Source organism: Salmo salar, chromosome ssa22 (assembly GCF_905237065.1).
Source record: "Salmo salar chromosome ssa22, Ssal_v3.1, whole genome shotgun sequence".
Lineage (NCBI taxonomy): Eukaryota > Metazoa > Chordata > Actinopteri > Salmoniformes > Salmonidae > Salmo > Salmo salar.
The window spans coordinates 32,801,527-32,816,702 of NC_059463.1; the positions used below are offsets into that span (position 1 = coordinate 32,801,527).

Here is a 15,176-nt window from a genome sequence, read left to right on the forward strand (position 1 = left end):
TCTCATGCAATATACTACTGCAGAAAAGGTGATTGATAGTCTGGAGACTATTTTCAGTCGTCATGGTCTACCATTAATAATCTGATCGGATTGTGGCCCACAGTACATGTCATCCCAGTTCCAGAACTTCTGCCAGGAAAATGGGATACAGCATGGAATAATTATGCCACAATGGGCACAGGCAAATGGTGAAGCGGAAAAATGCCTCCCTCATGAAACAGATTCGCATTGCACTAGCTGAGGGGCTGGACTGGAAGCAGGAGCTAGGCAAGTACGTGACAGTCTACAGGTCCATTGATCACTCTACCAAGAGCAAGAGCCCAGCTGAACTCCTTTTCAAAAGGAAAATGAGGGGGAATCTTCCGGATATAGCTACACCACAGTGACCTGGAGACGCGGGACTATGATGCTGAGCAGAAAGGGAAAGCCAAGATCTATGCAGACAACCGTTGCAGAGCAAAACACTCTGACGTGGACTTGAAGATTAGGTTCTCCTAAAACAGGACAAAACAGACAAGTTCACAACAACCTTCAACAAGACACCACACACTGATCAATAAAGAGGGAAACAATGTGGTTGTTCAATCTCCAACCTGAGCTAGGTATTCAAGGAATAAAACATTTGTGAAGAGGTACACAATTGAGGAACCAGATCCACAACTAAAGTACACCACACAACTGAAAGAGACTGTGGAACAGAGTCCTACTCTGAGATATTACATTGAATCCAAACCAGAGACTATATGTTAGGGATCACCACAAAGACCACAGACACCCAAGCCAGTCAGGCTTCATAGATAAATTAAACTGCCACAGAAGTTAACACTGCAAGGGGTAAAGAAAACCAGTATAAACTGAAAAAGGAGGACAAATGCAAAGACTCTGAATGTTTGAATTATGTTGTGAAAAAGGTGCAGAATGTTTTGCTACAGTAAGAAATAAAGAACAATACTGTTTTGTTTTGCTTAGAAGTAAGCTCCTGAGTAGCACAGCAGTCTAAGACACTGCATCTCAGTGCTAGAGGTGTCACTACAGACTGGTTTAGCTTTTTTATTCTATTTATTTCACCTTTATTTAACCAGGTAAGCTAGTTGAGAACAAGTTCTCATTTACAACTGCAACCTGGCCAAGATAAAGCAAAGCAGTGTGACACAAACAACAACACAGAGTTACACATGGGATAATCAAAGATACAGTCAATAACACAATAGAAAAATCTATACAGTGTGCAAATGTAGTAAGATTAGGGAGGTAAGGCAATAAATAGGCCATAGTGGCGAAATAATTACAATTTAGCATTAACACTGGAGTGATAGATGTGCAGATGATGATGTGCAAATAGAGATACTGTGGTGCAAAAGAGCAACAAAAAAATAACATGGGGATAAGGTAGTTGGCTGGGCTATTTACAGATGGGATATGTACAGGTGCAGTGATCGGTAAGCTGCTCTGACAGCTGATGCTTATAGTTAGTGAGGGAGATATAAGACTCCAGCTTCAGTGATTTTTGCAATTCGTTCCAGTCATTGGCAGCAGAGAACTGGAAGGAAAGGCGGCCAAAGTTGGTGTTGGCTTTGGGGATGACCAGTGAAATATACCTGCTGGAGCAGGTGGGTGTTGCTATGGTGACCAGTGAGCTGAGATAAGGTGGGACTTTACCTAGCAAAGACTTATAGATGACCTGGAGCCAGTGGGTTTGGCGACGGATATGTAGCGAGGGCCAACCAACAAGAGCATACAGGTCGCAGTGGTGGGTAGTATATGGGGCTTTAGTGACAAAACAGATGGCACTGTGATAGACTACATCCAATATGCTGAGTAGAGTGTTGGAGGCTATTTTGTAAATTACATCGGTGAAGTCAAGGATCGGTAGGATAGTCAGTTTTACGAGGGTATGTTTGGCAGCATGAGTGAAGGAGGCTTGGTTGCGAAATAGGAAGCCGATTCTAGATTTTATTTTGGATTGGAGATGTTTAATGTGAGTCTGGAAGGAGAGTTTACAGTCTAACCAGACACCTAGGTATTTGTAGTTTGTAGATCCCATAGGGCGGCGCACAATTAGCCCAGCGTTGTCCGGTTTAGGGTTTTGCCGGGGTAGGCCGTCATTGTAAATAAGAATGTGTTCTTAACTAACTTGGCTAGTTATTATAAAGGTTACATTAAAAAAAATGAGGAGAACAGAAATAACAACACATTAAACAGATTTCAGTTGTTTATTGGTAACAAAGGTTGCTATACAGGTAAATAATGAGTGTGGTTGTGTATGTCAGGTTGACATTGAAGTTCATATCCAAGTAAAGGGGGATGTCGTGTATTGATGTGATGTACTGATATATGACGTCACCACATCAGTAAAAGGAATATGTGGCTTTTTACACGGACAGTCATGGAGTAAAAACATGTTGAATTTTACCCCCGAGTCTGGTTGATTCAATTCAGTATAATATCCTAACTTAGCCCACATAGTAAGTATAGGATTGAACAGCTGCTACTAGCTGGCTAATTCATTCACATCAGTCGAGTGGGCTGAAACATGAACTAACGTTACATGTCAGTTACACTACCAGCTCAGCACTGGGAATAAACCAGCATTTCAAAGGACCCCTCATAGGTCCGCGGACAGAGCTCAGTTTTTATGTCATAAATAATTATTGATGTAGTTTAGGCTCATCAGAAATGTCCAGATCCTGAAATAGGAAAAACTAGAAACTGTTCTCCATGGGTCATGTGTAGATCCTAGCTTATGACGTGATTTTCAACAGACTGTGGCTGCCTGCCCATGATTAAATGCCTCAATAAATGGAATATCGAATGACATTCATGCTTTCCTGTAAAATCGAGTGGTTATGTTGTCTAAGCTCGTAGGTACTCAAGCTTGTGTTGATCAGTTGTATGTTATTGAGCCTATCCACAATTATATAGACTACAGGTTAAAGTGCTTAAGGTTGTAAAAGTTGTGGAAGTGTCTGTCTCACTACCCTAGGCCACTACAGTGACCGTCAATCATCAAATCATTAGAATGAAAAAAAATGTGTTTATTCGATGACATATGTAAGATCAAAAACATTAAGAAAAAAACATTATCATTTCTGTGTTGTCAGGAAGCCACGACTATTAATTGGCCAAAACTTATGGTGCACGAATTGAACCAGAACGGATAATTAAAAACACATTTGAATAATGAAATCATTATTTCGTTTCTCGTTATTTAATATGACCTTCAGACAATGAAAAAATAAACGTTTGTTGTTTGATTTCAGATTCAATCAAATAAATGAGCAACGACCCTTTGCTCGTTTTTTAAAATCTTGTCATCTAATAGGAAATATTGGCCAGAAAGTACACGGACCCGATTAGATGCAATCTCTCTTTGGCAGGGGTAGACTATTTGGACTAGTCCGCCTACAACAGATTAATTGAAAGAGTCATTAATGGTTTACTCAATATATTTACCTTTAAAAAACGATAATTGAATTTTGTTTGGGAGTTGGATTGTGAGAATAAAGGCTAGACCTACATACAGTATTTTCTGGTTTTTATGTACCGTCTATGTGGATTGTGGTTAATTTGGTCCATCCATCCGGATACAGTACAGTGAGTAATAATTTTAGCAAATTAAACCCTACAGTGGGCCATAGGCTACAATAGCTGTGATACTCCCCCTCTTTTGACAGAAAGTGCCTCTAGCCAGCTATAGTGTTGCATTCTTGAATCATCGTTACTTTCGTTTTCGCTTCCACTGTTTGAATGTTAAATGATGAGACGGAGGCATTGATGGGAGTAACCAGTCTATTGCAATACATCCGGGTATTTCAAGTACACCGGTAAAAACACTGGCGCTGCAGTAATTAACATTTACCAACAGATGGCATCACTGTGCCATCTTACACCCATAACATCCACGTCTATAAATTAGATGACATTAAAAACTGAGACAGAGACAGCTGTACACGCCTGGTATGTAACCTAGACAATATTTTAGCAAAACTTCGGGCACACCTGGCACCGAAAACTATTTAATAAACTATTGTATAGCCGTAATATTGAAATAGGAAATATGCATAGAAAATTACAAGTTCATAATGTTTTATTTTTTAATCAATTGAATAATCTAAAAGAACAATGTATTATTCTCGATGTGTATTATGTTTTAATCTAAAACTACACGCGTTATATTCTAACTAGGCCTATTCATTCGGATTTAGTAGCCTCGAGTTTTGTAGGCTACTAAATCGACATAGGCTATCGTCAACCTTGGGCTGTGTTGCAACTTGGGAAACGAAAGTGATACTATTTTCTGTGGCGTCGCGCAGTTGGCCCAAAACGGCCAAGATTTTCGTATTGATGATATTCATCCAACGAATAAGGTATATTTCCTGTGTAGGACACACGGAGTTTGACTGGGTGAAGCAAGAAGACTGAAATCTACATGGCAGAAAATGACGTCGACATGGTGGAAGTGGGTGATAATGTGAGTAGGCTGGTTTGAGGACAAATGCATGAGTACCTTTTTAATATTGCAGCGACCAAAAGCAACACCCAGCGAACCTCGTTAGGAGGTTCAGATCTCTTGGCCTAACCATTAACATGCTGACCACATCTCTCGTCCATGTTGATTTTGTCCGCCTACTAGACACGAACTCTGAACCAACTATATTCATTTGGGGACAGGTCAAAAGGCATTAAACATTTATGCCAATTTAGCCGGCTAGCTTGCAAATTTTCCCTGGGATATAAACATTGGGTTGTTATTTTACCTGAAATGCACAAGGTCCTCTACTCTGACAATTAATCCACAGATAAAATGGTAACAGTTCGTTTATAGTAATATCTCCTCCTTCAGGCTACTTCTTTGAACTTTATATGGCGGTTGGCAACCAACTTTAAGGTGCATTACCACCACCACCACCAACTGGACTGTGGACCTCAGTTCACCTATCAATCACCCACATAGGTATATGCTCCTAAAAACTGATGGGAGAGGTGGGACTTGCAGCATGTCAAGCTTCACAAGTAAAACCAAGTTCTATTGTAGCGCCTGGCTACACTGATGCTCAATGACACACACGAGCAATGTGGGTGCAATGATTGAATAACATGTATGTGTACATTTATTATGCAACGCGTGCGGTGTGGTCAGTATGTAAGGTGTTGGGTTAGGGTCCCGGTCAGGGCTACTTCCAAATTCATTACATTGGTGTCAGATGTGGGGTTGGGTGGCGCGTGAGGGACTTAGTAAAGTAAAACGTGCGGAGGCGCTCTCCCGAAGGAAGGGGGGTAGTGTATAGCCCAACACCTAGCAACCTGGTCAAGAGGTTTGGATCTCTTGGAGAGTAACTGTGTTGGGTTGACAGTCACTGGACCCGGGTTCCTGGAATATGAATTCACTACAATATTCATACATTAACTTATTTTTAGTCAAACAGCAGCTTGTTTGATATAATGGGAATATTATTTTGGATATTGAACAGCAGTAATAGATAAGTTGTTTGACTAGTTCTCCAATTCTAACAGAGTTTTTAATTAAATGTATCATTTTAGTAGACACTCTTATCCAGAGCAATTTAGGGTTAAGTGCCTTGCTCAAAAGCACATCGACAGATTTTTCATCTAGTCGGCTCATGGATTCAAGCCATCTGTTACTGTCCCAATGCTCTCAACCACTAGGCTACCTTCCACCTTTTAATCTTAAAGGACAAAGGGAACTAACTACCTCTTACTTTCTTCACAGATAATTGTCTGTTAACCTCTTTGCATCTCTTTCAAGACATTTGCAACATTCGAGACAGTAAATTCTCCTGATACTGGGAGCAGTGACTCTGCCTGAGAGCACCAATCATGGCAATTCCCAAGGGCAGGTTTATACCATAAGTACTGTATCAAACGATACAGCTGGGATAGCCAGGGATATACTTAAGCAATAAGGCCTGAGGGGGTGTGGTGTATTGCCATTATATACTAAACAAAAATATAAACACAGCATACAACAATTTTACTGAGTTGCAGTTCATATAAGGAAATCAGTCAATTGAAATTAATTAGGCCCTAATCTATGGATTTCAAATGTCTGGGCAGGGGCGCAGCCATAGGCCTATCCACTTCGGAGCCCCACAAAAGGGCTTTATTAGAGTCAGAAATACTCCTCAGTTTCATCAGCTGTCTGGTCTCAGACGATCCCGCAGGTGAAGAAGACAGATATGGAGGTCCTGGTCTGGCGACAGAGGCAGCTTATGGTAGAGAAATTAACAAATTCGCTGGCAACAGCTCTGGTGGGCATACCCGCAGTTAGCATACCAATTGCACGCTCCCTCAAAACTTGCCACATCTGTGGGATTGTGTTGTGACAAACCTGCACATTTTAGACTGGCCTTTTGTCCCCAACACAAGGTGCACCTGTGATCATGCTGTTTAATAAGCTTCTTGATATGCCAGACCTGTCAGGTGGATGGAGTATCTTGGCAAAGGAAAAATGTCACTAACAGATATGTAAACAAATTTGTGCAAAACATTTGAGAGAAATAAGCTTTTCGTTCATATGGAACATGTCATGTTTTTTTCAGCTCATGAAACATGGGACCAAAACTTTACATTTTGCTTTTATATTTTTGTTCAGTATACCATGGCTAAGAGCTGTTATTAAAGGCTCTGCATGGTCAATCCGATGTCTGCAGTGGCCGTACAGCATTTACCACAATACAGCCTCTACAGAAGTCAGGGCATTCATACTTCTTGTGCTGCTCAGAGCAGAGTTGTTGTAAAGGTAGTGGTCAAGGAAGTGAGTTCGTGTTTATGCAGGACCTCCCGCTCCCACCTACCGTCAACCAATCATGTCTATACGGAGCCCTCCACCTTCTTTAAAAATTAATGTAAATATAAAGCTGTTCATGAGAGGGCATACTTAAAAATTACATATGTGGAACTAGACGAACCAAACAACAGTAGTTTGCTTGTGTTCGAATTAGATTATATGAGAACCACATTTCTTCAGGAACAAAAATTGCATTGTATGTGAAAACCTACAACCCGTACACATCTTGCTCTCCTCTTGCAGTCTGACCCAGCCTTGGCTGCCAGTAGAGCACTGCACCATCCACAATGGGCATCTCCGAGCCCCCATGGGGTAGGTATTGTTTTTCTTATGTGGAATGATTGAAGATATTAACCCTCTCCTCTCTCAGACCTATTCTTCAGGAACAAGTGGGGAGCCAGTGATGGTAACACAGCCACATTCATGTCACACCCAAAGTACTGTTTTTACTGATGATCAGCAAAAGGTAATGAGTAAAGTGTAATTATGATCATGTCAACTAGTCTGACTCAGGCCTGAGAAAGCAGGTGATCTTATCGTTATCATACCTGCTTGCATAGACTATCCCATGCTGTTTCATGAAGTTGCCAAAACTAATCGCAATTAAAGTTAGGATAAGATCAACGTTATTCTTTCAGGACCTGTATTTGACAGATGATGAATCTGAAGGAGGACTGGATACACCACCCCAGGTTAAGACCACAAGTTGACAATATATTTTTAAATATCTGAATGACATGTAAGACGTTATATAGTATGTAAAGTACATGTTAAAGAATAATCGTTTTTTCTAAAGCTCTGATGACAGAAGTAACTATCAGAGCTATGCTTCTACAGCTCACCTTTTATGACTTTATAGTCCAAATGGAGTTGAAATTGATTGTTAGGTCAAAATCATATTGAATCTCTTATTTTTTCAGGTCACAGATCTGTATTGGTCAAAGGAGGAGATTGAGGGAAATGAGATGAATGTGTATCCTGCTGGAGGAGCTACTGGCTCTAATAAAGACAGACAATCACAGAGAGATCAGCATTCTCCCATCAACTCCCAAAGGACTCAACATGTGGTAATTCTATCCAACAAATCACAGGATTTTCTACATTTCACATACGATAAAATGTTCTATTTCAATCAGCCTACTGTTTAGAACGCAAGTATGGGTATTTGGACACGGACAGTGTTCCTGTTATTGCCCTGAAAATGAAAAAATAAAAATAGATAAATAAAAATCGGGCTCTGATTTGTACTCGAGGAGCAAAATGAGATTATCCGGTATGAATTTCAATTACTAAACTACAGGTCCTCTAGGACTGAATAAGCTGTTGCGCCAACAACCATATTTATGCTCAGACATTTTTTTCAGGATCTGAATCAAGCTAAGGTTGAAGAGAGAAAGCAGACATCAGCATCTCCAGATGAGGCTACAGTCTACATCACTGTGAAGTGGCCTAGGGAAAACCTTCCATCAAAATGGGAATCTACACTAGAGAAAACTCTCCAGTCATGGCTCAATAAAGACTTTGGTGATAAGACTACAGATTGTACCGTGAAAGGTCTTTATTACAATGGGTCATGGGCTGAGGTCAAGATAACTCCCTCAACAGGTGAGAATGATGAAGTCAAAAATACCTAGTACCCATTTTAAATGTTGAGGATAAACAAGCCATGGTGGTGCTGCTAAGAAGAAAATATTCACATCAACAGTACATTATTAATGTGTTCTCAAATGCATGCTTTTATCTGGGAACTAATATTTTATTAGATAGGTCAGCATGTTTGATTTGGTTACAGTTATTCTTTTATCTTAAATCCTTAATGTTAATGTTAATATATTAATCTGCCCTATTTGAAGATCTAAAAGTACTTCTGAATCAGAGGGAAACACAGATGACCTTCAAAGACCAGGCCAAGACAACCGCTACAGTGCAGTTTCACAAGACTGCACCGTCTACACCCCGGAACCAATCAGACTGTAAACGTAGCTCAATGGATGGCTCTCCTCCAAAGTCACACACTCCACAGGATGTAATTGGCTTTGCTTTTGTAAATGTTTGATTATTTGATTGCATTTTCAAATCAACTATAATATAAAAAGTATAGATGTAAGATATCTAAATCTTTTTAATATTATATTTTCCCACTAGGTCAAACTCCCAATAACTGTAAATACTATCATTGACCTCAGTGGCATCACACATGAAGCACAGGTTGCCCTTCAGACCAGGTTCAGTCAGTACCGCACTTATCACTCACTGACCTTTACTGGGAACTTTGATGAAGTGGAGAAGTTCCACAGAGAGGTGAACAAGGTCATCAAGGAAGCTGAGGCTGGGCCAGCAGGTGATTGGAATGGTTTAGCAGCGACACCAAGCATGACTCACAAGGGAATGAACACCCATGAAGCCCCTGGGCAAAAGGAAATGAGCTTTCCAGTCCCACTGACCTTCTTTGGGTACATGAACCAGGCCTACCAGAAGGAGATGAAGGACATAGAGAAAAGAAATGGAGTGAAAATCAATGCAGATGTGAAGGTGTCTGTCAAAGAAGATTCAGAGAAAACAGGCAGAGATTTTCTGATGTCCGAAGCCTACCAGGAGTTAATTGACCTCTTCCAGAAGCATGCAGGTGATTTTGACAGCATCTCCGTACATTTGCCACACATGAATCCAGAAGACCTCCAGAATACGCTGAAGAACATCCAGAATGAGGAGTCCAGGCTGGTGCTGAACGTGTCCGCCAACAGTTGCAATGTGTTTGGGCTGAAGCAGAGCATGGTAGCAGTCGGGAAGGCTTTCGGGGTGGGCCACAGCTCCACAGTGAAGACCTTCGAAATGGATCACAGCTCCACAGATAAGGCCTTTGGATCTGGAAGGAGATCTACAGAGATTCCACTTGAGATCAAAGACCTACTGGTGTCAAGTGGGCTGTCCATGGACCCAGCCCACTGGGAGCTGATTAAAAAAATATTTCCTGAAAAAATAACAGCAATCCAAAATAAATTTGGAGTAGTTTTCATGAATTATCCCTCTCAGGGGAAGGTCAGAGTGACAACCAGACCTATCAAGTCCCAACACACTGCCTCTCTGGAAAGCCACGCCATCAGAGCTTTCATGCACCTCTACCAGAAGGTTGCCACGTCAACAATGAGCTGCTACCTGCTAGACACTACCCAGGCAGGGACCGTGGGGGATATGCTGGAGAAGATCCGCTCTCGACACCAATGTGTTGGGGCAGGAGAAAACTACGGTCCCTGGAGGCTGATCGGCCTACCGGAGCATTTAGGCCCTGCTGTCAAAGAGCTCGAAGAGAAGCTGGGTGGGCCTGTGTTTAAAGAGGAAGACAAGCAGAGGATTGTGTATCCTGAAGACTTCAACACTGGAGCAGCTGAGGTGGGAGCAACTGGAGAAGCGACATGCCCCATATGCATGGATATATTTATCAACAAGGAGAAGTTGTCGTGCACCCATGAGTTTTGTAAAGAGTGTCTGAGGCTGTCAGTGGAAACCTTGGGCCCCTGCTGTCCTGTGTGTAAGGATGTGTACGGGAAGGTGGAGGGAGACCAGCCCGATGGAACAATGACACACACCATTTCTTCCACCAACCTACCTGGATTCACTCAATGTGGCATGATAGTTATCAACTATGATATTCCAGATGGAAAACAGACGGTAAAAGCCTCAGGTTCTTCATTATACTGTAAATGTAAAAGTTGACAATACATTATTATCTCCCAATTTCCACTACAGTGTTTTATATTAACACAGCCATTTGTTGCCATTGCTATTAGTTTTTGTTTACATTGTCTGTTTTCAGAAGAAACATCCCAACCCTGGAAAGCATTTCTATGGGACCAAAAGAAGCGCTTATCTACCCAATAACATTGAGGGGAATGAGGTGCTAAAGCTGCTGAAGAAAGCATTTAATCAGAGGCTGATTTTCACAGTTGGGATCTCCAGAACCACTGGGACAGAGAACATAGTGACCTGGAACGACATTCACCACAAAACCTACATCGGAGGAGGGGCACAAAAGTACACCATCTAAGACTATAGATATGAATAAACTTCTGTATGCCTCTAGTGACTAACACAGTTAACATTTTCTTATGTCATGTAGAAATGTTTTTTCTATATTTTGCATTGACTTAATTCAGGTTAAGTGTCTACTACTACCTTGCCTGGGGGAACAACATTGATCCCTCATGAGATTTGAACCAGATGCAAGCTCAGAAATAATTGGAGAATTTGTTTAATTCAAAGTTTTGTGTGCTTTGTGTTTCCCACAGTTACGGCTATCCTGACCCTGGCTACCTGAGCAGAGTGAAGGATGAGCTGAAAGCCAGAGGCATCAAATGAAGACATTTTTGGAAATAGAACAGAAGACTAGTTCAGTTGAGATTCAAAGCTGCATACTTTAAAATTAAAACAGAGGGGAAAGCTATACTATGGATTCAAGATGTTTGTTGATTGTTTGCCATATCACTGTTCCCTCTCTGGGTTGTGACAATACAAGAGTCTTTTGGTGTCCGGGACCTTTTTGGTCAAGATTCTTTGTTTTATGAAGCCATTTGTCTAAACAAATGTCAACTTTCGGGGGATTTAGTTTTGATTGGTATACTGGTAGTTATTTTATTATAGATGCTTGGATCTAGGCTAACGTGTGAGCTATGACAATATATCTTGAATGATTAGAAATATGTAACATTAATCTTGTTTGATTATCATGTCAGTGCTTTTAAACAGAATGGTAACATTCAGATTTAAAATCAACCTCAACATATTAGAATTACCAGGTGATCTCATTATTAGATCCACTTGCTCACTTAAGGCCCAATACACGTGTTCTTGTGTAATGAAAATAAAACGTTCATTTAAGACTGATCTCATATTAATTGTTGTAAACTCTAGTCCAGCTAGATATTAAAACACATCCACAGAAGTGACCAAACTGCGATACCAACAATGTAATGACGACATAAAAGAACACAAATCCAGTTGATTGTTTTTAAAATTGTATTCATAACAATCTGTTATTTAGCTTGTAAAGTACTCTACCAAAAACATATATTCTCTTTCCAGAATAAAGTTTGAGCCTCCATGCATTTTGTACTATAAAAGCTATGTGTAATTTCTCATAAAACAAGGACTAATCAAAAGCAACTTAAATCCAAGAACGCATGTATGAACTTGTATCTCCTTTCAATTAAATAACATGCAACCGCATAAATAAAAAATAACACTTGCTGACAGGTAAGCAAAATACGGATTTGTTATTCTTGTTACTTGAATATTTGTTTGCCTTTTCTCACATGCATTAAAATATGGCTGATCACCTGACAGAAGCAGCATTTTGGGACAGTGGCTGAGCTTAAAGACTCGTCAAGGCAACCAAAACGGCAGCGTTAGCAGCAGGGTACAGAAGACAGAGATGATCAGAAACGGCTAAAGGAAGAACAGTGGAGGGAAATGCTACGTGACAGTCAAAAAGAAAGAAAAATTGATGCCCTTCAGAGGGAGCTGTTACAAAACCATTAAAGCAAAAAACTAATTTTCTCAGGTTAGAAGGATTCATCTTTACTGAAGTCTGACAGGGCCAGGTGGACAGTCAAGCCCTTACATTAGACCAAACGTTATCCCATCTCCTTTCTCTGTCCATCCACACAGCTGTAACTAAGACACTTGTAATCTGACACCACAGTCCACTGAAGGGGTGCAGATTGGTAATGTTCTTCTCAGCGAAGGTGTCACACATTTTCTCACAGTAGCTCTGGTCCGTCCCATCGTTAGTATGCTCTGACCTGCCGTGACATGGGCACTGGGCACACCCACAACCCACTATATGGAAGCATTCCCAAGCCTGGAATCTTCAACATCGTCATAATCATCACATCTCACCAGTAATCAGTCAGTCACTCATCCTCAGTCGCTTCAACAACACTTTGATTACGCTATTTTAACATCACATGAGCCCTACACACCTTAAGGATAGAAACAAACATATTTACCTGCGTTACATCTTACGGTATATACACCGTAAAACCTTGTCTGTGCAAGAAAGAAAACAATTTCATGAACATAGTTTTCTGAGAAAATAATACGGAAATAAGTTGCCATCCGGTATTGACATTTTACACGTGCTGTACACAAATCGTACTCTATTATTCCTGTCTTACACACTCCTGCAGACAAAACTGTCATCAAGACAACATTGGTACTGACTTACAGAACTGAGTTCGCCTTCCCCTGCTCAAAATTAGCACAAACAAAATTAAATAGAACAATGTTTTTTTCTTTATACAATTCATACAAAACAAAATAAATTGTTCCAATGATGATGTTTTTCTTCTTCTAATAGTTTTTTTCCATTTCCTTGTGCACAGAGGTAGTGGCTATTTAGGTAAAGGGACAAAAATACTAAATTAAAAAATATCTTCTAAAAAATGTTTCTGTTCATTTTTGACCAGAGGAATCGTAAAAGAACAAAATATAATACTGCAACCACATACAAAAAGGTCCATTTTTGTACAATTTATACAGTGTGCACGCTTTTTCTGTTGATTTTCTTTCCCTTTTTTCTTTCAAAGGCAAAAAGAGTGGTGTGTTTGGAATGTTACGCCCCAGGCTAATGGACAGTTTATGCTAGTGGGTCCACCAGGGGCTCCTCATCCCCCCGTGACAGAAGCTCCTTCTCATCCGTGCTGGCCAGGGAGTTGTGGCTGTTGTGGGCTCCCATGTACAGGGTGGCGTACACTGGGTTGGTGAAGTTGGTGGGCTGGGAAGAGACCAGGGAGGACCATTAGATCATGTGTTTGTATGTTGCCTCATTTGTATCCAGGATGTGTGTGTTTGCTTGTGCAGGTATGTGTGACATGGTGCAAGTGTCTGTGTGTGCTTGCTTGTATTACTTTGTGTTTTACCTTGTCTGGGTCCAGTGTGAAGTCTGAGTCTAGAAGATCCCCAGCATCATCGTCTGGCTCACCCTCGTAGATCTTGTACGCTGGGTTTCCTATCTCTACGTTCATGGCCCCGTTAGTCATCCTCTGGTGCTGGAAGCCCTTGGCCCTGCAGATACAGAGGTGAAAGGACATGATCCCTTAGACACGGACGGGTCCTGAGAGCGTCCACACAGCGCGGGCAGCGACATAGCCACATCACGGGGGTCAGGGCTCACATCACTGTCACGGTAACCCAGGAAGCCTGGACCGAAAGCCACAGCCCAGGCAACAACGCAAATTCAGCATTCACCTAGCTAGTATATACTACAGGACACACTGGTCCTGGAGAGGGGTATGTAACAGTACCAAGTAAGCCAACATTACACACACACCCTGTGTAAGTGGTACTACTGAATGCCTACTTCAAAGACACAAGCAAGGTCAAATCTATCGATGTTTGAAAATCTATAGACATCTTGGACAGAAATCCACGTTGTCAGTTTGGAGCATTACCATATTGGTTCAAACCATGGACTTGAAGAATGGAGATAAGTAAGAAATCAACCAACTACCATTGTAAATGCTGGATTTTTCATGTTGCATTTTCCAAATCCTGGCTTGGAACATCGCAGTCAGAGCGTCCTCTCTCTCAGTATGATAAATACAGTAGCATTCTACACAACCCAATACAGTACAGCATGGTGGAGAACAGCATGGGGTCCATTAAGACATCCTGGGGCCATAGACTGATCCATTTCACAACCTCTTCAATAGATCACCACCTGTTACACCCCTAGAAGTACAGTAGGGGTTTTGGAGAGGGTAGACCAGTCCTGAACAGGTATTTAGATCAGGAGAGGGAGGGGCAAGCTGAACTAGAGGGTCATGACCCCTTAAGCACAACAGAGAATGAGAGCGACATTAACCACAGGACTATACACTGCGCAGCAAAAGAGACTGATGAAGAGAGAGAGAGAGAGATGGATGGGATGCCATATTGAGTGAGAGAGGATGGATAGCGTAACGTGGCAACCGTTACCGCGAGGGTCTGGAGAAGGACTTGCCCGGCCTGCCAGACCTGAGGGACAGAAGAGACGCAGTTACTCACAGCAGAGAGGGGTGGGTGACCACATTTAAAATACTCAAATGCGGGACAACGGGATGATTTTGCGGTACAGTGTAGCCTACATGTTCTTGGCAGCGCTCCAAGCGAGCTAATTGAAGTGCACAAGCCTACTCTTTTGCCGAGCAAGCACCTTATTTGGTGATGCAGAAACGAGAGACCACGTGTGTGGCTGTTTTATAAGAATCTGGGAATATTTGGCCAAGTAAACATTTGTGGTTGGTCTCAGGGAATGTAAAACAGTTCGGAAGGGAGACTTTTAAAAACGGGATTGAGTGAAGTACCAGCAAATATGTTGAATGAGCAACTA

General features: G+C 41.4%; 2 protein-coding genes across 7 annotated transcripts in view; one reads left to right on the forward strand and one right to left on the reverse strand.

Moving 5' to 3' along the window:
- The first annotated feature begins 3,854 nt into the window (after positions 1 to 3,854).
- Positions 3,855 to 12,070, forward strand: dtx3l (deltex-3-like). 3 transcript variants are annotated; one of them, XM_014166988.2, is made up of 10 exons: positions 3,855 to 3,957; positions 4,385 to 4,471; positions 7,052 to 7,120; positions 7,447 to 7,500; positions 7,729 to 7,875; positions 8,173 to 8,413; positions 8,662 to 8,834; positions 8,954 to 10,477; positions 10,623 to 10,840; positions 11,095 to 12,070. In XM_014166988.2, exons 2-10 carry the CDS (start codon positions 4,430 to 4,432, stop codon positions 11,162 to 11,164), a joined length of 2,538 nt encoding a protein of 845 aa, XP_014022463.2. In that variant the 5' UTR covers positions 3,855 to 3,957; positions 4,385 to 4,429; the 3' UTR covers positions 11,165 to 12,070.
- Positions 11,808 to 15,176, reverse strand: part of LOC106583141 (low-density lipoprotein receptor-related protein 1) — a 219,342-nt gene continuing 215,973 nt past the window's right edge. For 3 of the 4 annotated variants that reach the window (XM_045705049.1, XM_045705048.1, XM_045705047.1), the window contains exons 87-89: positions 14,783 to 14,821; positions 13,726 to 13,870; positions 11,808 to 13,580 (exon numbers count right to left, since the gene is read on the reverse strand). In XM_045705049.1, the coding sequence (XP_045561005.1) occupies positions 13,443 to 13,580; positions 13,726 to 13,870; positions 14,783 to 14,821 (322 nt within the window). In that variant the 3' untranslated portion in view covers positions 11,808 to 13,442. The remainder of the gene's footprint in view (positions 13,581 to 13,725; positions 13,871 to 14,782; positions 14,822 to 15,176) is intronic. The other variant, XM_045705050.1, reaches the window with a different exon arrangement.